The sequence below is a fragment of the Nerophis ophidion genome, linkage group LG17 (assembly GCF_033978795.1).
Source record: "Nerophis ophidion isolate RoL-2023_Sa linkage group LG17, RoL_Noph_v1.0, whole genome shotgun sequence".
In the NCBI taxonomy this organism is placed as follows: domain Eukaryota; kingdom Metazoa; phylum Chordata; class Actinopteri; order Syngnathiformes; family Syngnathidae; genus Nerophis; species Nerophis ophidion.
Window position 1 is genome coordinate 21,864,455 of NC_084627.1, and position 27,732 is coordinate 21,892,186.

The window sequence follows — 27,732 nt, forward strand, 5'->3', positions numbered from 1 at the left end:
CTGAGTTTGTTTTGGTGGCCATGGTTTCCTTTGCTAGTCAGTCGGTTTGGCATCATTGTTTGCTTCATGCAACCTGTCAACGTAAGTTTTGCTTGTGTCCTAGCCAATGCTAAGTGGTAGCCTTGTCTACGTAAGTTTTACTTGTTTTTAGTCCATGCTTAGTGGTAGCTTAGTTTCGAGTGCGATCAGCACATTGTTTCTTTTGCTTGTTTTCTGTTCTTGGTACTTCGCATCATTTTTGAGAATAAATCATGTTCTTACCTGCACGCTTTGTCCGGAGTGGTCCATCTGTATTTCGGGAGAACGAACCCCGCAGTAAGCTGCGAAAACCCCGACGTGACAAGATGCTTAACCGATTGTAGATTCTCAAAATATGCTTGGAAAAATCTGATTCTTTTAGACATTTCTCTACATTTTTCAGTGCATTCTATCAATATGACCGATTTTTTTGCCGTGGATTAAGCTATGGGTGCAGGTGCTGGATTTTTGCCAAATATTAACCTGGTAGACCTATTGCTTACTCACAAAACAGTTATGTTTTGAGAGCAAGCAATATTACAAACTTTTACATACAAGATAATGGGGTTGTTCGGTACACCGGTACTAATAAAGTACTGCGACACTAATTGATTGAAATCGGGACTATAGTGCCTTTGAAAAGTACCGGTACCGTTGTTTTATCTGAATGCTGCTGTGTGGCGGTGACTGCAGAGCGAGGCGCATGATGTTGAATGTGTCAAAACACACACACAAAGTGCATAAAAGCAAAAACATCTTGGAGAGGAAGAATGTCAAAAAATTATATGTGGTCTTCAAAACTAATGATAAAGGTGATGCTTTAAACAAGGAAGCCCCACACTTTAAGTGTTGCTTTAAAACAGTCCTTGTCAAATGTGGTGATTAGTATTATCACCTTTGCTTCAACCTTAGGTAAAGATCTAAATAGTAAGCATTCAGATCTGCACAAGGAGTTTAAAGAGTGACAGGTTTAATGTAGTTCATCCACTGGTCCTGCTGTTCAGTTCCGGTGCTGAGTGTCATTAAGGAGCACAGGGCAGAGGTTCCCTTCAGGGTCAATGTTTTTGTCGGGTTAACACACTTCACTTTACTCGTCAATGGGTCTGCTATGATCAGCTTTCAGGTCCTAATTCGAGGCCACCGATTTGTGACATTTTGGTTGCTTCATCATTAGTTTTGCAGGACACAACCGGACCCGTTCATTCTTCTCCCGCACAGTTAGGCGCTGCCTCTCTCTCTCTTTGCTCACCCACTTACTCACTGACGTCACTCAGACAACACGTTGCTATTCTCTTAAAAATACACACGCTACCCTCCTGAGTTAACCAGCTCTCCTGCTGTGCACATGTAGATACATAACATGTAGATACATAACATGTAAATACGTTGACGAGCACACAGCTGCTTGGCTTGATGCCAAATATTAGCAGAGTTAAAACTGCCCAATTAGCAGTCAACTAATGCAAGTGAAATTACTATATTTTGTAACAAATTGCTACAATTTGTGTTTTATCTTTAACAGACGTAGGTTTTACCTGCTACATGGTTTATCTTTGTACATTTAACCATAGTTTAGTTTTTATGACTTATTATTAACTGTATTTTTTTAAAGCACAAACCAGGATTGGCAATCATACATTGTAAAGAATTGAATATAATGTAAATAAAGCTTTTTATCATATTCTAGCCTAATCCTTGATTATGGCAGACTATATGTATTATGGAAAATTGAAAATTGTTCTTTGAGTGCAACAAGAAAAGCCCAATGTGTTTAATGCCCTTTAATTTATATTCTAACCTTCTAAAAATTGTTCTTTGAGTGCAATAGGAAGCATATATTTATTGTATTGTAAGATTTTCTGTTAAAATAAAGCCACTATTTACATTTGTTGTAGTTCCCTTTATTTTGAAAACTATCGAAAAGTACCAGTACCGAATTATTGTTATCGGGACAACCCTACAAGATAATAAACTGTTTGTTTTGCGTTGGCTCTGGAATTTTTCACGAGATCCAACAAATTCCTTCATTCATCTGTAAAAACAGTTTATAATTGTACCGCTGTTTTCTTCATTGGAAGTATTATCAAAAATATACTTTAAATGTTGTCCCATTTAAAAGGTAAATATCCTAATGATTTTGCAGACATTCCATCTACTTCTCTTTTCAAAGTTGTTCTTGTTGTTTTGTTCATTAGTCTGAAAATAAAAAAAGTTACGTTTTTTTTGTGGGGGGGGGGTTGTGCTAAACTGGTCAAAACTGCAGATTATGCATTTGTACAAATAGGATTTTTGCCGAAGTTTCACTTAATTTTTCTGTGAAATGGCTGTGTTTCATAGTGCGTCTGCCTCACAATACGAAGGTCCTGAGTAGTCAGGGTTCGATTCCGGGCTCGGGATCTTTCTGTGTGGAGTTTGCATGTCCTCGTGAATGCGTGGGTTCCCTCCGGGTACTTCGGCTTCCTCCCATTTCTAAAGACATGCACCTGGGGATAGGTTGATTGGCAACACTAAATGGTCCCTAGTGTGTGAATGTGAGTGTGAATGTTGTCTGTCTATCTGTGTTGGCCCTGCGATGAGGTGGCGATGAGGTGGCGACTTGTCCGGGGTGCACCTGCCTTCCGCTTGAATGCAGCTTAAATAGGCTCCATCCCCCCCGCGACCCCGAAAGGGACAAGCAGTAGAAAATGCATGGATGGATCAGTGAATATTATAGTATGTGCAAGCTTCTCAGAAATATGGAGGAGATTGGTATCTATGAAGGTCTACATTTTCATGCTGGTCCAAAGTAGGATTGCTTAATCTTGTTAAAGGTTTATGGATCTTCTGATTAAGCTATTAAATGTAATACCCTCTTTAAAGACCATATTCAAAGGACAGCAATAAATAGTTGGCAACGATAATATGATTACTGCAAACTGTAGCTTGGTCAATGAGAGGGTTCCGTTGAGAGCCGGAAAGCCAAGTTTGTTGTCCCCTTGCCTACCAGAAGCAGCAGCAGCCTCACAAACCCTGGCATTCGTATTTATAGAGCTCTGTGGATGAGTCATTTGGCGTAGTGCCTGCGCTTGGTTTGCCAGATTTACAGGTCTCCACTTTGGGGAGGGCTGCTTGATTTACGATGCAACTCCCTCCTTCCCGCCCTCCCCTTCCCTACACCACCGCACTTCCAGCTTCTCCAACCCTCCGACTTCCCTCACAGACGAGAAAACGTACACCACCTTCACTCAGTCTCTCTACTTCGGAAAAAAAAAGAAAGTCTCCATGCTTTCCGTTCACAAGTTTTTGAGGAAGAAGGACTTCCTGACGGGGAGACAGACTGACCTCGGCCTGACCTCGCTTTAGTGCTTCAGATCTTTAAACAGAATGACAGAAGGAAGTTTCTCTTGCCACCAGTCAGGGTGAAGTGCAAAAAGGAGAGCTGCATGAAGACATCAAGTAGCAAAAGAAGAAGGAAGGTGGGCAAGAGTTGTAATTGGGGAAAGAAGTGCATCAGGAATAGAGACAGAAGGCGGTGAGTCTATTTGTGGCGGTAGAACGTAGAACCGATGAATAAGTGGCACCGTCCGGCCGGAGGTCAGCAACAGCAGGGTGGCTTCAGCAGGGAAGGGGGCTCGTCTGCAGCCTATGGACCTTGACTTCAACCCAGGTCTGTGTCTTTGCATGATACATCTAACTGGGACGCTTTATATAATTAGACTTTGCGCTATTTCCAGTTCGAACTGGAGTTAGAGTGCTAGTATTTCAGTCACTTACCAAGTTAATATTTTTTAACAAAACTTTTTAACTTTCTTCTCTCTTCTATAAGTCTGTCATCCCTAGAATAGTTTGGATTCCATTGTACTGTTTATTGTAGCTATGTACGTATGTGTTTTGTAATTTTCCCACAGGTACAGTTTGCAGCCTCATTGGTAACTTTCCAAAGCAGACATCTGCAAAAAGTGTACGATGAAATCGGTTAGGAATTTCAAATGTCAGCGGCATTTCATTTTCTGGACTGTAGTGACTGTCGCACAGACTTTTTTTCTCGATACGCTATATGCAATACGGACTGTTCTACTGTAGACCACTGGCCTGATTTGCTAAGATCCAAATACCACGTGTTAATATTGTGTGTACTATTTGTGGGCGTGTTGTGTGTGATTGACTTACATTCCACACTGTGTGCTGCCAGCTTTCACCATGGAGACATCCGATTATTTACTGCACATTCATATTCCCATGCTCCTACCTGTGGTGTTCTGCTATCAAACCAGCAGCAGACCTGTACCACTTTTTATGGGCATTTTAGAAGCAGTCCAGTGCATCCGCAATGAAACCCACTTTTGTGTGTGCAAAATGATTGTGTTCAGACTAGGGCTGGGCGATATGGCCTTTTATTAATATCACAATATTTTTAGGCCATATCGCGATACACGATATATATTTCGATATTTTGCCTCAGCCATTAATGAACACTTGATGCAGAAACCACAGCAGTATGATGATTCTATGTGTTTACATTAAAACATTCTTGTTCATATTGCATTAATATATGCTCATTTTAAATTTACATCCAGAGAGGGAAATCACAACTAAGTCAATTGATCAAAAGTGTATTTATTAAACAGTTATTAAGCAGTGGCAAAAACATACATGTCATTCCAAAACAGAAAGTGCAAGATTGTCAGAGACATTGTAAAACAAGCTATGAGTGCACTTTTGTGCATGATGTCACTGAGATGACATATCAAAACACTAAATTAAAGTGCTCCTTTTTGTACAGAACGCCACTGCAATAGTTTAAAACAAATAAAGTGCACTTTTGTGCATGATGTCACACACGATATTTCAATAAGTGTCAAATAAAAATGAGCTATCAAATCGCTATGAGGTAGGTTACTTCGGACGTTATCTCCTTCTGTTGTTCACTATTTTTTCATACGGTGTAGTTCTGGAAATGGTTAACTCTGCATTTTGTTGGTGTGGCACCGAATGGAGATGTTGACATGCGGAGTAAGCACTCTTCATTCTCTAGCGGGGGATTTGTCAAATGATGCTATAAATTATCAGTAGGTGCTACTTTAACGCTTTTTCCGCACATTTGTTCAACATATTCCCGCTTGAAGCAAAACCACTGCTAGACGATGGATCCCGTGCGGTTTTTCTTGGGAATTAATTCTTCCTTCATTTGTTACCAGATTGGCACCTTCTCTCTCTCGTACAGTATTACCACTCGCACCACTCCGCTAGCATCACAGCTAATGTTACCAATGCTGCTACCTCTCATGCGAGGGCATATGACGTATGAAAGAAGGTGTGCTTGTCTGTGAGAAGCAGAGACAAGCAAGAGTGATAAAAGCCTGCAGTGTAATGCCAGCAGCTAAAAGCAACTGCGTGAGAACGTATACTTGAATATCACGATGTAGTCATTTTCTATATCGCACAGAGACAAACCCGTGCTATATCGAGTATATCAATATATCGCCCAGCCCTAGTTCAGACAAAGTTTTTTGTGTAAGAGAGGTTTCTCACCTGCTGACCGTTTTGGCTGACACTCCAGCCTTTCATCAGATCAAATAAATATGCGCAAAATTCTTGTGTTCCAACAAAGTTTTTGTGGTTTCTTACCTTTGTCAGCCTGATGACGAATGCTGAAGTGTCAGCCGAAACTGTCAGCAGGTAAGGAACCTCTCTTACACAAAAAACTTTGAACACAATCATTTTTCACATACCGTATTTTTCGGACTATAAGGCGCACTTAACTTCCTTTCATTTTTTGAAAACTTGACAGTGCACCTTATAACCGGGTGCGCCTAATGTATGGAAATGTTTGATTGTGCTCACCGACCTCGAAGCTATTTTATTTGATACATGGTGAAATGATAAGTGTGGCCAGGAGATGGTAGTCACACATAAGAGATACGTGTAGACTGCAATATGGCTCAAGTAAGCAACACCAAAATTGTATATGTTCCATTGAAAATATAGAACATTACACACGACGCTCAAAAATCGCTCAAAATGTTTTTGTACGACTTTGGTAAGCTATGAAGCCGCACCGCTTGATGTATTGCATTATTGTATTGTGTGTATAAAGTAAGAGGTATTATCTCGTGTTTTGTTTGGCAATATTATGCAAAATCAACTTTTCTTCTGGTACCTGCTGATCTGTATTTGGGATCTGCATAAGTCCTGAAAATGTGCGCGCGTCAGCTTTTGTGTCGATGCCGTAGTCAAATAAGCTTCTTTTTCTCTATCTTCTTGTTATGTGACATTTAGAGATGTCTTATAATGGCTTTTTTGCCAATATTGTCCAATTCTCAATTACCGATTCCAATATCAACCGATACTGATATATACAGTCGTAGAATGAACACATTATTATGCCTAATTTTGTTGTGATGCCCCGCTGGATGCATTAAACAATGTAACAAGGTTTTCCAAAATAAATCAACTCAAGTTATGGTAAAAAAAATGCCAACATGGCACTGCCATATTTATTATTGAAGTCACAAAGTGCATAATTTTTTTTTAACATGCCTCAAAACAGCAGCTTTGAATTGGGGACATGCTCTCCCTGAGAGAGCATGAGGAGGTTGACGTGGGCGGGGTTGAGGTGGGGGGTAGGGGGTAGCGGGGGGTGTATATTGGGTATTTGTTCTGTTGTGTTTATGTTGCGTTACGGTGTAGATGTTCTCCCAAAATGTGTTTTTCATTCTTGTTTGGTGTGGCTTCAAAGTGTGGCGCATATTTGTAACAGTGTTAAAGTAGTTTATACGGCCACCCTCAGTGTGACCTGTATGGCTGTTGACCAGGTATGGCTTGCATTCACTTGTGTGTGTGAAAAGTCGTAGATATTATGTGACTGGGCCGGCACGCTAAGGCAGTGCCTTTAAGGTTTATTGGCGCTCTGTACTTCTCCCTACGTCCGTGTACACAATGGTGTTTAAAAAAGTCATACATTTAACTTTTTGAAACTGATACCGATAATTTTGAAACCAATACCGATAATTTCCGATATTACATTTTAAAGAATTTATCGGCCAATAATATTGGCAGTCCGATATTATTGGACGTCTCTGGTGACATTCACCCTTCGCTGTTGCCATTTCTAATATAACGTAGTGTCAAGTTCTTACTTATATCTGTCAGTAAACTCGCCATGAAAGTGCTAAAACATACCGGTGTAGTGAGTTTGCATTATTCAGCGAAGGAACTTTAGTTATTAGAGAGTTCCGGTCGGACACATTTCCGGCGTTGTTAATGCACTGGTGAGCCACAGATGAGGAGCTGCTGCTCCATTGTTGATTGAAGTAAAGTCTGAATGTCATTAAAACAGTTCGCTCCATCGTTTGACACTTCTTCCACTCTCGTCCTTGCACGCTACACCGCTACAACAAAGATGATGGGGAAAAGACGCTGCCGAAGGTGAGCAACGTAAATAAGACTGCCTACAAAACGGCACATCCGGGAGCGACCGTCAGAAAGCAGCTTGGAGATGATCTGTAAATATCATCCATGCGACATTTGGACTAAAGAACCACCATTACATGTTTTGTAGACCACAAGGAAACATTTTCAATTTAGAAAAAAAAAAATTGTAATATGACCCCTTTAATCCGCCTTTCAATCAAGTGTGCCTTTTGTATGAAAATAGACCTGACTAGCCCCGCTCATCCGCGGTGAGCCTTTATAACCCGGTGCGCCCTATTGTCCGTAAAATACATTATTTATTTGAAAAGACAAGATGAACGCAATCGAAACCCACTTTTTTGTGCGCTGCAGCTGAGCTCTTGATATAAAGGCTGCTCTTACTGTGCTTAAGACCAAAAAAAATGCATACTTCAAGGAGTATGTTTATAATATTTATTCTAAGCCCCTTAACTCACCCAGCATCCATCCATCCATTTTCTACCGCTTATTCCCTTTCGGGGTCGCGGGGGGCGCTGGCGCCTATCTCAGCTACAATCGGGCGGAAGGCAGGGTACACCCTGGACAAGTCGCCACCTCATCGCAGGGCCAACACAGATAGACAGACAACATTCACACTCACATTCACACCCAGCATCCACTATCAAATTATAAAAGGATGTTGCTTCAAAGACGATCTGTTACTTTTTTTTCTTTTTTTCTTACAGACCATTTACAAACCCTGTTTCCATTTGAGTTTGGAAATTATGTTACAGGTAAATAAAAACAGAATACAATGATTTGCAAATGCTTTTCAACCCATATTCAATTGAATGCACTACAAAGACAAGATATTTGATGTTCAAACTCATAAACTGTATTTTTTTTTGTCACCTGCTCTAATTAAGAGATTATTATTCCGTCACTCGCAGTAAATTGAGAAATCCCCCTCGTCGTGACAGAATAATAGTCCCTTAATTAGAGCAGGTGCGTGTCCCGAACACATGAGGCAGGTGAAACTAATAAGTCGCCATGGTAACTAAAAGAGTCCAAAACAAACAGAAAATAACAAAAACACAATCTAAACCACATGTCCCATTTTTATAGTGTTTGGTATGACTCAGCTGGGGTTTGAACCCACGACCCACCGATCTCAGGGTGGACACTTTCACCACTATGCTGCTGAGTATAGTATATTTGCATTATGATGTTCAGTATATATTCTGCATCCTAATGAAGACAGAGACGCAAACTGGATTGCACGCCTTCTTCTGCTCACTTTAAGGCCTACTGAAATTAGATTTTCTTATTTAAACGGGGATAGCAGGTCCATTCTATGTGTCATACTTGATCATTTCGCGATATTGCCATATTTTTGCTGACAGGATTTAGTAGAGAACATCGACGATAAAGTTGGCAGCTTTTGGTCACTGATAAAAAAGCCCTGCCTTTACCGGAAATATGTGCGCATGACTTCACGAGTTGCAGGGCTCCACACATATTCACATTGTTTATAATGGGAGCCACCAGCAGTAAGAGCAATTCGGACCAAGAAAGCAACAATTTACCTATTAATTTGAGCGAGGATGAAAGATTTGTGAATTAGGATATTGATAATGAAGGACTAGAAAAAAAAAAAAAGCGACGGCTCCTGGCGGCGGAAGTGTGAGCGTCCATCCATCCATTTTCTACCGCTTATTCCCTTTTAGGGGTCGCGGGGGGCGCTGGCGCCTATCTCAGCTACAATCGGGCGGAAGGCGGGGTACACCCTGGACAAGTCGCCACCTCATCGCAAGGCCAACACGGATAGACAGACAACATTCACACTCACATTCACACACTAGGGCCAATTTAGTGTTGCCAATCAACCTATCCCCAGGTGCATGTCTTTGGAAGTGGGAGGAAGCCGGAGTACCCGGAGGGAACCCACGCATTCACGGGGAGAACATGCAAACTCCACACAGAAAGACCCCGAGCCTGGATTTGATCCCAGGACTGCAGGACCTTCGTATTGTGAGGCAGACGCACTAACCCCTCTCCCACCGTGAAGCCCAAGTGTGAGCGTTTCAGATGTAATTAGACACATTTACTAGGATCATTCTGGAAGATCCCTTATCTGCTTATTGTTTTAATAGTGTTTTAGTGAGATTGTAAAGATTGTAAAGACATACCTCGAGGTTGGATGGCTGCGGTCAACACGCAGTGTCTCAGAGAGGAGCCGAGGAGCCGAGCTCACAGCTGCCTTTTTTGACAGCTGGATGACGAATAATCCAATGATGTCTCCGGTAAGATATATAAGACAAATTTCCCATCCAAAAACATGCTGGTTGACGTAAAGAAAACATGTTCGCTTTACCGCTCTGCTTCACAACAAACAAAGAAACACCGTCTGGGTTTGTGTTGGTAAAGACAGCTGCAATCCACCGCTTTCCACCAACAGCATTGTTCTTTATAGTCTGCATTATTAAATGAAGAAATTGCAAACGATTCAGCAACACAGATGTCCAAAATACTGTGTAATTATGCGACTAAAGCAGACGACTTTTATCCGCTAGTGGTGCAGCGCTAATATTTCCTGACAGTCCGTGACGTCACGCGTACGCGTCATCATTCCGCGACGTTTTCAACAAGAAACTCGCGGGAAATTTAAAATTGCAATTTAGTAAACTAAAAAGGCCGTATTGGCATGTGTTGCAATGTTAATATTTCATCATTGATGTATAAACTATCAGACTGCGTGGTCGGTAGTAGTGGGTTTCAGTAGACCTTTAACAAATGCAATCCACTTTGCACACGTTTAGTAGATCAGTTTTGCGTGTGCTATCAAGTTTCCAAATGTTTTATTACATGCAAACCTTTAGTGCATCACACCCTAGGTGTCCTCAGTCTACCCAGCAGTAGGATGTAGTGCTACTCACAACTGTATCTTTGTTCATATTGGATCTTCTGCTTCTTTGGTCCTTAGATGACATTGATACTGAGAGTTTCCCTTCTCAGTCAGGCTCTAGTAAACCCTAAAGATCCAGTTAAGTAATCAGCGCCTTGCCTTAGGACAACGAGCAGAGTCAATTCCCATTTTTTTCCCCTCATAGCGGGTCTTGACCTTGCCACCTTATGCCCCACGCATGCAAGTAATGCCACCATAGCAGTAACAGTCTTCTGGAATTTTAGAGTCTGAAATGTTCCCATATACACCACTTGTGGTGTGACAGGTTAACTCTATGTCAAAGCACTGCAGTCATGCGTGTACAGCATGAGTAGCAGGGGGTTTAGCACAGTGCCCTGGGGGTCTCCTGTGTTACGAGGTCTGCGTTGTCTTGATTCATGTTTTATGTGAATGACTACAAATATCAAATTGCAGAGTCATTTGCCGAGATTGAGCTTTTTAGTCTTGTTTCCCATCTACGTGTTGTGCCTTAAAATAACACAAAGAAGATTGGGCCCTCCGAGCTTAAGCTGCTGAGCCACACATGCGGTTGAAATGCCAGCCCAGTGTGTTTTTAGTCACAAGTATGCAGCTTTAAGAAAGTCTCGCCCGAGGACGAAAAATCATCCTGAGGGAAAAAAAAGCATCCAGCTGGCTCATGTGTCACGTTGCTCCAGGCAGACGTTCAGGAACAAAGGACGCAAGAGGTTCTATGCTCGAAAACAAAAGTACAAATGTTCTTTACTGCTTGATTTTTTATTGCTGCCTTACAAATATTTTTTTAATTAATAGACTTGATGTCATCACAATCTCTAGGGCAGTGGTTCTCAAATAGCGGTACGCGTACCCCAGGGGGTACTTGAAGGTATGCCAAGGGGTACGTGAGATTTTTTAAAAACATTCTAAAAATAGCAACAATTCAAAAATCCTTTATAAATATAGTTATTGAATAATACTTCAACAAAATATGAATGTAAGTTCTAAATCTGTGAAAATAATTGCAGCAATGCAATATTCAGTGTTGACAGCCAGTTTTTTGTGGACATGTTCCATAAATATTTATTTTTTGTTAAAAAATGTTTATAATGAAGTTGATGAATCCAGATGGATCTCTATTACAATCCCCAAAGAGGGCACTTTAAGTTGATGATTACTTCTATGTGTAGAAATCTTTATTTATAATTGAATCACTTGGTTATTTTTCAACAAGTTATTATGTTTTTCCAAATAGTTCAAGAAAGACCACTACAAATGAGCAATATTTTGCACTGTTATACAATTTAATAAATCAGAAACTGATGACATAGTGCTGTATTTTACTTTTTTATCTCTTTTTTTCAACCAAAAATGCTTTGCTCTGATTAGGGGGTACTTGAATTAAAACAATGTTCACAGGGGGTACATTACTGAAAAAAGGTTGAGAACCACTGCCCTAGAAGGCCTATTTTCATAGTGTACTAGGGTTGTATGAGATGCTGTAATGTATTAAGCAACATTATAGTCCCCATTGTTTCCTCTGCTTGGAAACATTTTGTATTTCTGAAAGAATTTCTAAGCCAAAGTCTTTGTTCTGTTTGAGGTTTCTACCTGAGAGGGAGTTTTTCTTGTCTTTAGTGTTTGTTAATCTGTTATTTCTGTAGGACTGTGGTTCCAGACCTAGAATTTGAGATAACTTTAGTTGTAAATTTACCCTGCACAGTATTACTTTTTTACGTATTTCACCAACCATTTCTACAGAAATGTTCAAGCATTAATATACGTTAGAGTAGTCAATGTACAGCTTGCATAGCAGTATAAATATACAATCCGCTGGATAATTTACTATCCACTGGCAACACACACACAGTCATGGTCAAAAGTTTACATACACATGTAAAGAACATAATGTCATGGCTGTTTTGAATTTCCAACACTTATTTTTTTGTGATAGAGTGATTGGAGCACAGAACTATCGTCCAGAAGGTTTTATCTATGTCCATGTGATGTCAGATAAAACCCAAATTGAGCTGTTCAGCCACAATACCCAGCAATATGTTTTGAGGAGAAAAGGTGATGCCATTAATCCCAGGAACACCAGGCCTACCGTCAAGCATGGTGGTGGTAGTATTATGGTCCGGGCCTGTTTTGCTGCCAATGAAACTGGTGCTTTTCGCAAAGTAAATGGAACAATGAAAAAAGAGGATTATCTCCAAATTCTTCAGGACAACCTAAAATCATCAGCCCGGAGGTTGGGTCTTGGGCGCAGTTGTTTGTTCCAACAGGACAATGACCCCAAACACATGTCAAAAGTGGTAAAGGAATGGCTAAATCAGGCTAGAATTAAGGTTTTATAATGAACTTCCCAAAGTCCTGACTTAAATGTGTGGCAAATGCTTAAGAAACAAGTCCATGTCAGAAAACCAACAAATTTAGCTGAACTGCACCAAAGAGGAGTGGTCAAAAATTCAACCAAAAGTTTGCCAGGAGCTTGTGGATGGCTACCAAAAGTGCCTTATTGCAGTGAAACTTGCCAAGGGACATGTAAGCAAATATTAACATTGCTGTAGGTATACTTTTGACCCAGCAGATTTAGTCACATTTTCAGTAGAGCCATAATAAATTAATAAAAGAACCAAATGTCATGATTTTTTTTGTGACCAACAAGCATGTGCTCCAATCACTCTATCACTAAATAATAAGAGTTGTAGAAATTATTGGAAACTGAAGACAGCCATGACATTATGTTCTTTACAAGTGTATGTAAACTTTTGACCATGACTGTAAGTAGCAAGAGCATTGTGTAATGTCTAGTGAAGTGAAGTGAATTATGTTTATATAGCGCTTTTCTCTATTGACTCAAAGCGCTTTACATTGTGAAACCCAATATCTAAGTTGCATTTAAACCAGTGTGGGTGGCACTGGGAGCAGGTGGGTAAATTGTCCTGCCCAAGGACGCATCGGCAGTGACTAGGATGGCGGAAGCGGGAATCGAACCTGGAACCCTCAAGTTGCTGGCACGGCCACTCTACCAACCGAGCTATGCCGCCCTATCCCTACAGTCGAGCATGACCCCCACCCTTAGGAAACTGGGCTACATGGCACTTTTTCAACATCCATCCATCCATTTCCAACCGCTTATTCCATTTGGGGTTGCGGGGAGCGCTGGAGCCTATCTCACCTACAATCGAGCGGAAGGCGGAGTACACACTGGACAAGTCTCCACCTCATCACAGGGCACTTTTTCCACAAGTTGCCAGCTATTTAGACAAAAATGGCTGTCTGTTGACTTACTTTCAATGCATGGTAAATCTATTTGAATATACAAGCGAAATTCTAAAACACATTCAAGTTTCATTTCTATAGTACTGTAATTTTCGAAATATAAGCCATAAGCCCCAACGTTTTTCTGATGCTTTTAACCATGCGCTTTATACAATGTTGCCCCTAAGTCAGGGGTCGGGAACCTTTTTGGCTGAGAGAGCCATTAAAGCCAAATATTTTAAAATGCATTTCCGTGAGAGCCATATAATTTTTTAACACTGAATACAACTGTCAGGTTCAAACAGTGATGACATCTATTAAACAGACAAGAAGCAAGAAATTAAACAGAGACTGGATTCAATTTAGCTCAATGAGGAGAAACCCGTAGACCTGTACTCTTGTACAGTGTCGTCCCACGCTACGACAAGAGAATTCTATGCCTCCTCTTTCATTTTGACTTTCCCAGATTACAACAACTAAATGCGTTCATCTCTTATTCTTTTTAATAACATTGTTTTTATGAAGCTAACCAATTTTAAATAAAATACTTTTGACTTCTTGAACAGAAACAGAAACGGATGGATGGATTCAAATGCATGAGAATGTTTTATATTTTAAGCGTTATTTTTAACACTGATTACCAGCGGAATTATTAATTACTTATCGTGTTAAGCAACGTCAGCTAAGATTGATCTGAGAGCCAGATGCAGTCATCAAAAGAGCCACATTTGGCTCGAGAGCCATAGGTTCCCTACCCCTGCCCTAAGTGATACATTTTTCCGGGTTCACAAACTTCACATGCCACCAATAAATTTAGCCTTAGTCACATCAGACCAACGAAATTGCCGAACGGGTCATGGGGAACAAATGGAACTGTTCACATTAAACCAGACGCACTCACACAATCATTCAGACAGCCATTTAGCGCCTTAATCACTCACCCTCATCATGGTGAAGGCACGACATAATGTATAAAGATATCCGCTGTCACCAACAAGTTTCGAAAGGCTGGACTGCAGCGTGTGAAGAAGACCGCACAATCTCCGAAGCCAATTTTCCTTGAAGTGAAAGTGAATTAGAGGCAGAGGAATTGTTGGTGATATGCATTTTGAGTATTTTTATATTTGATACGGATAAGTAGAGTTCAGCAGTTTCAGAGCGCAGGAGAAGGAGGAAGATGAAGACAATGGTCAATTACTTTTCAGGTAGGCTAGTGTGTTCCATGTTGCAGTAACCGGTTTTTGTTAAACACAAGCGTCTCTGTAAATACTTTTTGTATCAATGTGCATGGCCTACTGTATGTAGGCACAAAATAAAGTTTGTTAAAAAAAATTATAAGGGGGCGGTTTTTACACTATATTGCCAAAAGTATTTGGCCACCTGCCTTGACTCACATATAAACTAGAAGTGCCATCCCATTCCTAACCCATAGGGTTCAATATGATGTCGGTCCACCTTTTGCAGCTATTACAGATTCAACTATTCTGGGAAGGCTGTCCACAAGGTTTAGGTATTTTCGACCATTCTTCCAAAAGCGCAATAGTGAGTTCACACACTGATGTTGGTCGAGAAGGCCTGGCGTCCACTCTCCGTTTTAATTCATCCCGAAGGTGTTCTATCGGGTTCAGGTCAGGACTCTGTGCAGGCCAGTCAAGTTCATCCACACCAGACTCGGTCATTCATGTCTATATGGACCTTGCTTTGTGCACTCGTGCACAGTTTTGTTGGAAGAGGACGCGGCCCACTGCAAACAGATCCCTCAAGGTTAGGAGCATGGAATCGTCCAAAATGTTTTGTGTATCTTGGAGCATTCAAAGTTCATTTCACTGTAACTAAGGAGCCAAGCCCAACTCCTGAAAAACAACCACACACCAAAATTTCACACTCGGCACAATGCAGTCCGAAATGTACCGTTCTCCTGGCAACCTCCAAACCCAGACTGGTCCATCAAATTGCCAGATCGAAAAGCGTGATTCATCAGTCTACAGAACGCATCTCCATTGCTCTAGAGTCCAATGGCAACGTGCTTCAGACCACTGCATCCAAAGCTTGGCATTGGATTTGGTGATGTATGGCTTAGATAGAGCTGCTCAGCCATGGAAACTCATTCCATGCAGCTCTCTGCGTACTGTACGTGGGCTAATTGGAAGGTCGCATGAAGTTTGGAGCTCTGTAGCCACTGACTGTGCAGAAAGTCAGTGACCTCTTTGCACTATGCGCTTCAGCATCCGCTGACCCCTCTCTGTCAGTTTGTGTGGCCTACCACTTCCTGGCTGAGTTGCTGTTGTTCCCAAACTCTTCTATTTTCTTATAATAAAACCGACAGTTGACTTTAGAATATTTAGGAGCGAAGAAATTTCACGACTGGATTTTTTTGCCCAGGTGGCATCCTATGACAGTTCCACGCTGGAAATCACTGAGCTCCTGAGAGCGGCCCTTTCTTTCACAAATGTTTGTAAAAACAGTCTCCATGCTTAAGTGCTTGATTTTATACACCTGTGATTAGGACACCTGATTCTGATCATTTGGATGAGTAGCCAAATACTTTTGGCAATATAGTGTATTTAGGGGATGTGTTATACAGTTCAGAGATTACAGCATTGTTGCTTGTGAAGATGTAATAATGGTTGCAGAAATGTTAGGGATAACCGTATATAAAATGGAGTGCACTTCATTGTCAAGGTCATTGTGGAGGTGGGCGTGGCCTGCTTCGAAGTCACTGACAGGTGCATAGATGGCCCAGGTGGGCCTTGTTGTCTAATCACCTGTCGCTCTGTATAAACAGCAATCGGGAGGAGAGAGGTTGTGGGAGTTGGAGCTTGAGAAAGACAAACGGACTGAGACACGCTGGACTGAAAAGTCTGAACATAAATAGCTGGAAAGCAACCCCTGAAGGAAAATAAAAGACTGTTACTTCAGACTGCCGGGCTCACAAGAAGAACCTTTGTGTCAGGGGGGCAACCTCCACAGTCATGTTTTACCCACAGAAAATCTCTTCAGGCAATGCGACAGGCCATAAACCAGGATTCGAACCTGGGGCTTTTTGGCTGCTATTGTGTATAAACCTTTAAAGGCCTACTGAAATGATATTTTCTTATTTAAACGGGGATAGCAGGTCCATTCTATGTGTCGTACTTGATAATTTTGCGATAGTGCCACATTTTTGCTGAAAGGATTTAGTAGTGAACATCGACGATAAAGTTCGCAACTTTAAAAAAAAAAAGCCCTGCCTTTACCGGAAGTATGTGCGCATGACGTCACGAGTTGCAGGGCTCCACACATATTCGCATTGTTTATAATGGGAGCCACCAGCAGTAAGAGCGATTCGGACCAAGAAAGCGACAATTTCCCCATTAATTTGAGCGAGGATGAAAGATTCGTGAATGAGGAAAGTTAGAGTGAAGCACTAGAAACATTTTTTCTTAAAAGCGACGGCAGTGGGAGCAATTCAGATGTTATCAGACACATTTACTCGGATAATTCTGGAAAATCTCTTATCTGCTTATTGTGTTAATAGTGTTTTAGTGAGATTATAAAGTCATACCTGAAAGTTGGAGGGCTGCGGTGACTGCCAGTGTCTCTGAGAGAAGCCAATGAAGAGGCCAAGATCACAGCGTCCTTTTTGACAGCTGTTGCAGGAGGAAGGTCGGTAACTCCGCACAAGATTCCGGTAAGAGCCGACTTAATATCACAATTTTCTCATCCAAAAACTTGCTGGTTGACATGTGGTAGAGAAACATGTGCGCTAAAGCTTCACAACAAACAAAGAAACACCGGCTGTGATTCGGTTGCTAAAGGCAGCTGCAATCCACCGCCACCTGTCAGAGTTGCCACTGACAGTTTGTTTGTGTTTTAGTTTCTCCTCTGTTTAGTATTTCCTGTCCTTAGTTCCTGTCTAGTGCTCTTATTTTGGTTCAGCTTCCTGTTTGTCTCCTTGTGTCCTGTTTTCACTCAGCTGTGGCTGATTGGCATCTGGTCACACCTGATGACAATCAGCCAGCTCCTATTTTACCTGCTTTGTTCCTCCAGTCAGGGCTGGATCATTGTGTTGTCATTTGGACTTGCCGTTGCCATATGTTGCTCTTGTCGTGTCTGTGATTCTTTTCAGCTATTACCTGTCATGCTACATTTTGTCCTGGTCGTCGTAGCGGTAAGCTGTTCTTGTTAGCCATTAGTTATTTCCAGTTTTTCTGTTTGCTATCCACTAGCTTCTATGCTAAAGTTCCTTTCTGTTCGTTATTCCGCCCATGTGCGTGCTTTTTGTTTATTCTTGTTCTATTATTTAAATTAAATCATGTTTTCACATTCAATGCCTGCCTGCTTCTCTGCATCATGGGGTTCGTCAACAAATACTTCTGACACCACCAACAGCATTCTTCTTTATAGTCTCCATTATTAATTGAACAAATTGCAAAAGATTCAGCAACCCAGATGTCCAAAATACCGTGTAATTATGCAATGAAAAGAGACGACTTTTAGCCGTAAGTGGTGCTGAGCTAAAATGTCCGCTCAACCAATAATGTCACAAACACGCGTCATTATTCCGCGACGTTTTCAACAAGAAACTCCGCGGGAAATTTAAAATTGTAATTTAGTAAAATAAAAAGGCCGTATTGACATGTGTTGCAATGTTAAGATTTAATCATTGATATATAAACTATCAGACTGCCTTTAAGAGGTAACAACATTAACTCATGACTAAAAAGTTAGACAGATTCATGCCTTTTGACCAACATCGTTTTTAATGACTTTGTCAAAGAAAACATCAAGGTCATGGGGCGCCAGGTTAGATAATGGGTGTTGTGTAACCAAACTTTAAATATATGTCAAATGTGGACATTTATGTTCACTTCCACCTGTACCGTGGACCCACAGTGTACTTCTTATAGCGCTGGGTATAATCCATGCATCAGTCACTAGGTGGCAATATGAAGTGATGGGCTGTTGAGTGATGGCTGTCAGATTTATCTCTCTTTCTATCACAATAATGTTCTCTCTCTGACAGGCCATTCAGAGCCTGGAATCAATCCAGCAAATGAAAATGTGGATTTATACTCCTGTGACAACTCACCTCAGAGGAAAGTCATTACTCAACAAAACAGTGTCAAATCCATCATATATACAGCCTACTATAAAATCATCCACACACATAATGATGATAACATGAATATAAGATTAACAGAAGGGAAAAACTATAGAAATTGTACACGAATGTGGTTCAAGAGAACTTTCTTAAAAAAACAAAATAATGAATCTGGCCTGGACAACAAAGCGTTTTGAAAGTCTCAATGAGACTGCTGCACATGTCGACAGGAATGTTGGCCCACTCCTCGTGAGCAGACGGCTCCAGCTCTCCCAGGTTGGATGGGTGCCTTTGCCAGACTGCATATTTCAGCTCTTTCCACAGATGTTCAATTGGATTTCATTCAGGCCACGTCGTAAACGGCCACTTCAGAATAGTCCAGTGTTTTGTCCTGAGTCATTCTGGAGTGTTTGTGGCCGGGTGTTTTGGGTCATTGTCCTGATGAACTGTGACCGAAACCCAGCTTTTCTGACACTGCGCCACACAGAATGTCTTGAAAGTCACTTCATTGTACAGTGTTTATAATTTGTGGGGCAATACAATTTGTTGGTTTTCTGACATGAACTTGTTTCTTCAGGATTGTCCACACGTTTAAAGGCCTACTGAAATGAAATTTTCTTATTTAAATGGGGATAGTAGGTTCATTCTATGTGTCATACTTAATCATTTCGCGATATTGCCATATTTTTGCCGAAAGGATATAGTAGAGAACATCCACGATAAAGTTCGCAACTTTCGGTGCTAAGAGAAAAGCCCTGCCTTTACCGAAAGTCGCAGACGATGACGTCACCCGTTGATGGCTCCTCACATCCTCACATTGTTTTTAATGGGAGCCTCCAACAAAAAGAGCTATTCGGACCGAGAAAACGACGATTTCCCCATTAATTTGAGCAAGGATGAAAGATTCATGACAGACTAGAAAAAAAAACGCAATTGCATTGGGACGGATTCAGATGTTTTTAGACACATTTACTAGGATGATTCTGGGGAATCCCTTATCTTTCTATTGTGTTGATAGTGTTTTAGTGAGTTTAATGGTACCCGATAGTCGGAAGGGTGTGTCCACGGGTGTTTGGAGGCCAGTGTCTAATGGAAGTCGACGGCAGCTGTACGGACGGCACAAGCTCAGCTGATCTCCGGTAAGTGGCGACTTTTTACCACAATTTTCTCACCGAAAAGTGCTGGTTGACATTTGGTCGGGAACCCTGTTTGCTTGACCGCTCTGATCCATTGTAAAATTTCACCTCCGGGAATTTTAAACAAGGAAACACCGTGTGTTTGTGTGGCTAAAGGCTAAAGCTTCCCAACTCCATCTTTCTACTTTGATTTCTCCAATATTAATTGAACAAATTGCAAAAGATTCAGCAACACAGATGTCCAAAATACTGTGTAAGTATGCGGTTAAAGCAGACGACTTTTAGCTGTGTGTGTGCGCAGCGCTGATATTTCCTAACAGTCCGTGACGTCACGCGTACACGTCATCATTCCGCGACGTTTTCAACAAGAAACTCCCGGGAAATTTTAAATTGCAATTTAGTAAACTAAAAAGGCCGTATTGTCATGTGTTGCAATGTTAATATTTCATCATTGATATATAAACTATCAGACTGCGTGGTCGGTAGTAGTGGGTTTCAGTAGCTCTTTAAGTCAGGACTTTGGGAAGGCCATTCTAAAAGAGTCATGATCCGTGGTCCAGATCATGTTTTGTTTAGCTATGTTCTGTCAGTTTTGGACTCCCTTAGTTCCTGTTTTGTGCACTTTGGGTGTTTGTTTTGGTTACCATGGGTGCTAATTTGTTTCACCTGCCTCTGATTAGTGCTCGGTATGTTCACCTGCTGTTGAGCACTAATCAGAGAGCTATTTATTCAGTCGGTGTGGCTTGAATGTTTGCGGTATGCAACCGTCACGTTGGTGTATTCTGATTCTGATTCCTGTTCTTGAGTCCTGTGCTAAGTTGTTGCCTTAGCTTCCCGTGCGATCGGCCCGTTTTTCTTTTGTTTGTTTCTGTCTTTTGGTTACGTGTATGATTTATGACTAATAAATCATCTCCTACCTCACGCTGATGTCCGTAGCTATCCTTTCTGCATCCCGGGAGAACAAACCCCGACCCAAACCCCCCCACTTGTGACAAAAAGGTTAATTCTTGCCTGGTTTAGCCATTCATTTACCACTTTTGACGTGTTTGGGGTCATTGTCCTGTTGGAACACCCAACTGCGCCCAAGACCCAACCTCCGGGCACATGATTTTAGGTTGTCCTGAAGAATTTGGAGTTAATCCTCCTTTTACCCTCTGTAAAGCACCAGGTCCATTGGCAGTAAAACAGGTCCAGAAGTAATACTACCACCACCATGCTTAACGGTAGGTGTGGTGTTCTTGGAATGAACGGCCTCAGCTTTTCTCCTCCAAACATATTGTTGGGTATTGTGGCCAAATTTTTGTTTCATTTGGCATCACATGGACAAAGATAAGACCTTCTGGAGGAAAGTTCTGTGTATGTTAAACTTTTGACCACGACTTTGTTTGTATTTTTTTCTTGGGAAAAATGTAACTGTGAGCAAGTTGCAAATAGCCCCTTAATATGATTTATTTATTGTTGGCCTCGGCCTAATCGTACCCTGCACATTTAGGCACCTTTAATCAAAATAAAGCAGCCATAGAAAGTAACCGTGTCTTCCTCTGCGTTTCACAGCAGGTATTGTTCTTTTCAAGCTTCAACTTTTTAAGTTTTATTCGTCACATGCAGAGTACACCACAGTGAAATGTTTTTTTTTCTAAGCTTTTCAAATATCGTACACAGTGGGATCCATACACTAGTTACAGAACCTAATACACTAAATACCAAAAAATACAAAAAAATTTATAGCTCTACTGTACATTAACTACAATACACAATAAGTTGCACAGTAAGTTACAGTAGTATCGGTACAAATAGAAGTACAGTAGTTAAATACAGTACCAGTGCAATATCATGAGTAATTAAAGCTGCAATCAATGATGGACGGGACCGACTTTTTCTGGTGTTTCCTGCCTATACTCATTCAACATATCTTTACCTGCACTTTACCTACATTCCCTGCATCCTGGGGTCAAACTGGTGCCTACTTCTTTCACCCAGTCAACATATCTTTACCTGCACATTACCTACATTCCCTGCATCCTGGGGTCAAACTGGTGCCTACTTCTTTCACCCAGTCAACATATCTTTACCCGCACAGTACCTACCTTCTCTGCATTGTGTGGTCACGCTCGTGCTTCCTGCTTTTAAGCGGACATCTTGAGACGGCAGCAGCGCAGCAGCATCACCGTAGCGGTTCTTTGAAGTCTCGTAATATCAAAACCAGAGCGGTTGGAAAAAATATTTGGGCAACTTTTAATCAGAAGGGTTCAACCTCTTTCCTGTGCGAGTTTGAAGCCGACACAACAAATGCGCTCTGAGGAGATAATGTCTGAAAAAAAGGTGACAGGTTTTTACAAAACTTTTGTTTTGAAGGGGTAATTACCGACTTCCTGTTGATTTTTGCTGAAGGATGTAAATGAATGAAATGTAGGTCCAAGTGAGACCTACATAGAGGTTTTTGATTCATGTCTACACAACATTCCTACCGGAAGTTACAATCAGTTTTGTCTGTGTTTTCTTCCTAGGAGCAGTTCTGTCTGTGTTTTATTCCTAGGGGGCGCTAGAGCACAATTTTGAGTTTTGGGGTTAGGTTTTTTTTTTTATTAGATCGCAATTTTTGCCAGTCCTGATGTGTGTGTCCAGTTTGGTGAGTTTTGAAGTATTTTAAGTATTTTAATTACAGCTCAAAGAGGCGGCGGTATAATAATAATAAAACCTTCAAAATACAATAGGGTCCTCTGTCCCAAAGGGACATTCGGTCCCTAGTAAGTAATTAATTCTCTCTTAGTGTTAAATTTTTTGCATTTAGAAACAAAATGCTAACTCTTTCAAAACTGCATTTTGGCAAATTCCAGTATGTATTTTTTCTTATTAGAACATTTATCAGTTTTGAGTTATACATATCAGTGGCCTTGTGGTTAGAGTGTCTGCCCTGAGATTGGTAGGTTGTGAGTTCAAACCCCGGCCGAGTCATACCAAAAACTATTGAAATGGGACCCATTACCTCCCTGCTCTGCACTCAGCATCAAGGGTTGGAATTGGGGGTTAAATCACCAAAATGATTCCCGGGCGTGGCCACCGCTGCTGTTCGTTGCTCCCCTCACCTTCCAGAGGGTGGAACAAGAGGATGGGTCAAATGCAGAGGACAAATTTCACCACATCTAGTGTGTGTGTGAGACAATCATTGGTACATTAAAGGCCTACTGAAATGAGATTTTCTTATTATATAGCAGGTCCATTTTTTGTGTAATACTTGATCATTTCGCGATATTGCCATATTTTTGCTGAAAGGATTTAGTAGAGAACATCGACGATAAAGTTCGCAACTTTTGGTCGCTAATAAAACAACTTTGCCTTTACCGGAAGTAGCTGACGATGTGCGCGTGACATCATGGGTTGTGGAGTTCTTCACATCCTCACATTGTTTAGAAACATCATGGCCAGCAACAGCTAGAGCTGTTCGGGCCGAGAAAGCGACAATTTCCCCATTAATTTGAGCGAGGATGAAAGATTCGTGGATGAAGAAATTTAGAGTGAAGGACTAAAAGAAAAAAAAAAAGGTGATTGCAGTGGGAGCGATTCAGATGTTATTAGACATATTTACTAGGATAATTCTGGAAAATCCCTTATCTGCCTATTGTGTTACTACTGTTTTAGTGAAATTGAATAGTACCTGAAAGTCGGAGGGGTGTGGCCATGGGTGTGTCTCTGAGGGAAGTCACGCAGCTGCAGCAGGATGGAAGCTCCGCTGATGTCTCCGATAAGAGCCGACTTATTACCACAATTTTCTCACCGAAAACTGCCGGTTGACATGTAGTCGGGATCCATGTTCGCTTGACCGCTCTGATCCATAGTAAAGCTTCACCTTCGGGAATTTTAAACAAGGACACACCGGCTGTGTTTGTGTTGCTAAAGGCTAAAAGCTTCCCACCTCCATCTTTCTACTTTCACTTCTCCATTATTAATTGAACAAATTGCAAAAGATTCAGCAACACAGATGTCCAGAATACTGTGTAATTATGCGATCAAAGCAGACTACTTATAGCGTGGATCGGGCTGGAAAATAATGTCCGCTACAACCCGAGACGTCAAACGTCATCATACCACGACATTTTCAACACGACACTCCGCGGGGAATTTAAAATTGCAATTTAGTAAACTAAAAAGGCTGTATTGGCATGTGTTGCAATGTTAATATTTCATCATTGATGTATAAACTGTCAGACTGCGTGGTCGGTAGTAGTGGGTTTCAGTAGGCCTTTAACTTTAACTTTCTTTGGCAGAAGGGTACCAACAATTCCATCCACCTCGTATGCATGCCCCGCCTCCATTATATCCACTAATAATGTCGCCGTGTCTCACGATGGGAAAACCTGACCGGTGCGCTCATGTGCAGCAATTAGTCACAATAAATCAGGAGTAAAGGTTCAAAGAGCTTCCAAAAAGGGGCTCAGGCTACCAATTTTGGCTTTGGGGAGTGCAGGTGTGCGTCTGGCTTGGGGGCCGTCATCAGTGCTGAAAGGTGATATTAGAAGGTATTAGTGAGCAGAGCAACAGCTACTTGTCTGGTCCACTCCCCTGCTGGGGATGACGACACACTCGAGCAGCTTGGGTGTTGAAATATTTGTCTAACGCTGGTGACTGCTTGTGTTACAAGTCAAAACACAGTTTGTCCAATCATCTCTTTACTCATTCTCTCCTTAATAAATGATGTGAATAGAACAATGCATTATAAACTCCTGCATGCACACAAAGCCAACACGACACATAAAACCTCTCAGGCTCGCACAGGATTTGCCCTTGTGTGGTATGTTTATATTGCCATGATGGAGCAGCACTAAATGTCAGACACAACATTTTACACTCCTGCACACAATCACACCGAGATGAAAACACACGTATCCCCGCTGAAGACACACTTGAGGTTTTTCTCTCTCCCTCTCTCTCATTGGTATGCAACGCTTCCTCCCAGAAGCTTTTAAAGTGTGTTGGGATCAAGAATGTTAATGTTTTCAGACCTAACAATACATTCTATTTAGTGATGTCTGATAATATCGGCCAGCTGATATTATCGGCCGATAAATGCTTTAAAATGTAATATCGGAAATTATCGGTATCGGTTTCAAAAAGTAAAATTAATTACTTTTTAAAATGCCGCTTTACGGAGCGGTACATATCCGGTAAAACACGGACGTAGGTCCTACGTCCGTGTTTTACCGGTCTAGTATACTCTGGACTGAAACTGTGTGCCTTCATTGTTTTTGTAGCTGTTTAGGTAGTACTTTATTTATTTATTCCGTCAGGAGAGTTCCTTCAGGAAAATTAAAATTTTCAGCACAATCCCATTCAAGATCAGACAAACATTACAGGGAGACAGAACAGGATCGCTGACGGGTCTGCCGGCTTCCAGCGCCCCTTACAAAAAAGATGACATACAGGTAAACAAGGGGGGGGGGAATAGAAGATTAAAATAAAATAAAAAAATCGATCTTAGCCCGGGCCCTGGAGAGGGGGTGCAGACTGAGGCAAAGGGAAAAAAACAACTCATAGCCATAGAAGACATCCCTCTTACATGTGTGTAAGAGGAAAACATCAAACATCAAAGAACACAGAGGACATTAAAGACATTAAAGCAGCAGATACAACCAGACACTTCTACATACAGCTATGAATAAAAAGTAAAAGAAACATATTCACTGTGGTGGCCTCTGCGGTGTTCCACGAGAGACAGGAGCAGACCCAACAAAGCAACCAAGACAACCGACTCCACTCTCGGCCAGTGTCCAGTCCGCATGGATGAGCGAGGATACGTCCAAGGTGACTGAGGTGTCCGACACCTGCTCACCCAGCCAAGACACCGCGAATCCTCTCCGTCCCAGCGCTCAGTGCTAGCTCCGCAGTCCTGTCCCCTCATCCGCATCTCTTCCAGTCTCTCCAAACCGACTTCGGTGTTGCAGACACCCAGCAGCTGGTCTCCATGGCCAAAAGGCTCCCGGGAGGCAGATCCAGAAGTCCACGAAAAAAGCACCACAGAGGTCACGAAAGTGCCACCCCTTGTCACACAGTCCCAAAGGGTCCCGGACCAAAAGGCAAGAAAATATAATAACACATGAAAACAAGAGGGAAACACAAAAGGATGACACAAGAGCACAGATCTCCTGCCAACAGCAGCCACTACAGCAGCGCCATCCTGTTGTTTTGAGGCATATTTTAAATAAATAAATAAATAATGCACTGGGGGAAAGTATATTACTACCCATAGTTTAGTCTTTATTTGAAGGGACAATGCACAGAAACATTAAAGGGGAACATTATCACAATTTCAAAAGGGTTAAAACCAATAAAAATCAGTTCCCAGTGGCTTATTTTATTTTTTGAATTTTTTTGCAAAATTTCACCCGTCCCGGAATATCCCTAAAAAAAGCTTTAAAGTGCCTTATTTTCGCTATCTGCAAAGACACTCTCCATTTTCCTGAGACGTCACATAGCGATGCCAATACAAACAACGTGGCGGTTACCACAGCAAGATATAGCGACATTAGCTCGGATTCAGACTTGGATTTCAGTGGTTTAAGCGATTCAACAGATTATGCATGTATTGAAACGGATAGTTGGAGTGTGGAGGCAGATAGCGAAAACGAAATTGAAGAAGAGACAGAAGCTATTGAGCGAATAGGTATTGAAGCTATTTGACCATGTTTGCCTTAGCATCGCCGGTAAAATGTGCAGACCAATACGTTTTTCAACTTGTTTAAGTCGGGTTCCATGTTAATCAATTCATGGTAAAGTTACATTGTTTAATGCATCCAGCGGGGCATCACAAAAAAATTAGGCATAATTATGTGTTAATTCCACAACTGTATATATCGGTATCGGTAATTAAGAGTTGGACAATATCGGAATATCGGATATCGGCAAAAAAGCCATTCTCGGACATTTTTATTTCTGTTTATTGTTAATCACTATATATCACAGTGAAATGTATCTGTAATATTTGTGAATGATGACTTAACACAGGGGTGTCAAACTCATTTTTAGTCCTGGGTCCACACGGAGAAAAATATACTCCCAAGTGGGCCGGACTGGTAAAAGTGAAGTGAATGGAATTATACTTATACAGCGCTTTTTTCTCTAGCCACTCAAAGCGCTTTACATAGTGAAACCCAATATCATTTTTTTTTTTTACATTTAAACCAGTGTGGGTGGTACTGGGAGCAGGTGGGTAAAGATTCTTGCCCAAGGACCCAACGGCAGTGACTAGGATGGCGGAAGCGGGATCGAACCTGCAAACGTCAAGTTGCTGGTACGGCCGCTATACCAACCAAGCTATACCGCCTGTATAATTAATTAGCGTACTGTACGTGGGCAAACTGGAAGGTCACATGAAGTTTGGAGCTCTGTAACAACTGACTGTGCAGAAATTCGGCGACCTCTTTGCACTATGCGCTTCAGCATCCGCTGACCCCTCTCTGTCAGTTTACGTGGCCTACCACTTCCTGGCTGAGTTGCTGTTGTTCCCAAACTCTTCCATTTTCTTATAATAAAACCAACAGTTGACTTCAGAATATTTAGGAGCGAGGACATTTCACGACTGGATTTGTTGCACAGGTGGCATCCTATGACAGTTCCACGCTGGAAATCACTGAGAGTGGCCCATTCTTTCACAAATGTTTGAGGAAACAGTCTCCATGCTTAAAGACCTACTAAAATTAGATTTTTTTATTCAAACGGGGATAGCAGGTCCTTTCTATGTGTCATTTTGCGATATTGCCATATTTTTGCTGAAAGGATTTAGTAGAGAACATCGACGATAAAGTTCGCAACTTTTGGTGCTGATAAAAAAGCCTTACCTGTACCGGAAGTAGCAGACGATATGCGCGTGATGTCAAGGGTTGTAGCGCTCCTCACATTTGAACATTGTTTACAATCATGGCCACCAGCAGCGAGAGCGATTCGGA

At 41.5% G+C, this 27,732-nt stretch overlaps 1 protein-coding gene across 2 annotated transcripts in view; it reads left to right on the forward strand.

Moving 5' to 3' along the window:
• arhgap24 (Rho GTPase activating protein 24) overlaps positions 1 to 27,732 on the forward strand; it is a 170,827-nt gene that overhangs the window by 111,992 nt on the left and 31,103 nt on the right. Inside the window, exon 1 of one of the 2 annotated variants that reach the window (XM_061876546.1) lies at positions 3,212 to 3,664. The exons of the other annotated variant lie outside the window; for it this stretch is intronic. Within the exon in view, the coding sequence (XP_061732530.1) occupies positions 3,643 to 3,664 (22 nt within the window). The 5' untranslated portion in view covers positions 3,212 to 3,642. Of the gene's footprint in view, positions 1 to 3,211; positions 3,665 to 27,732 lie in introns of those variants that run through there. 2 annotated transcript variants of the gene reach the window in all.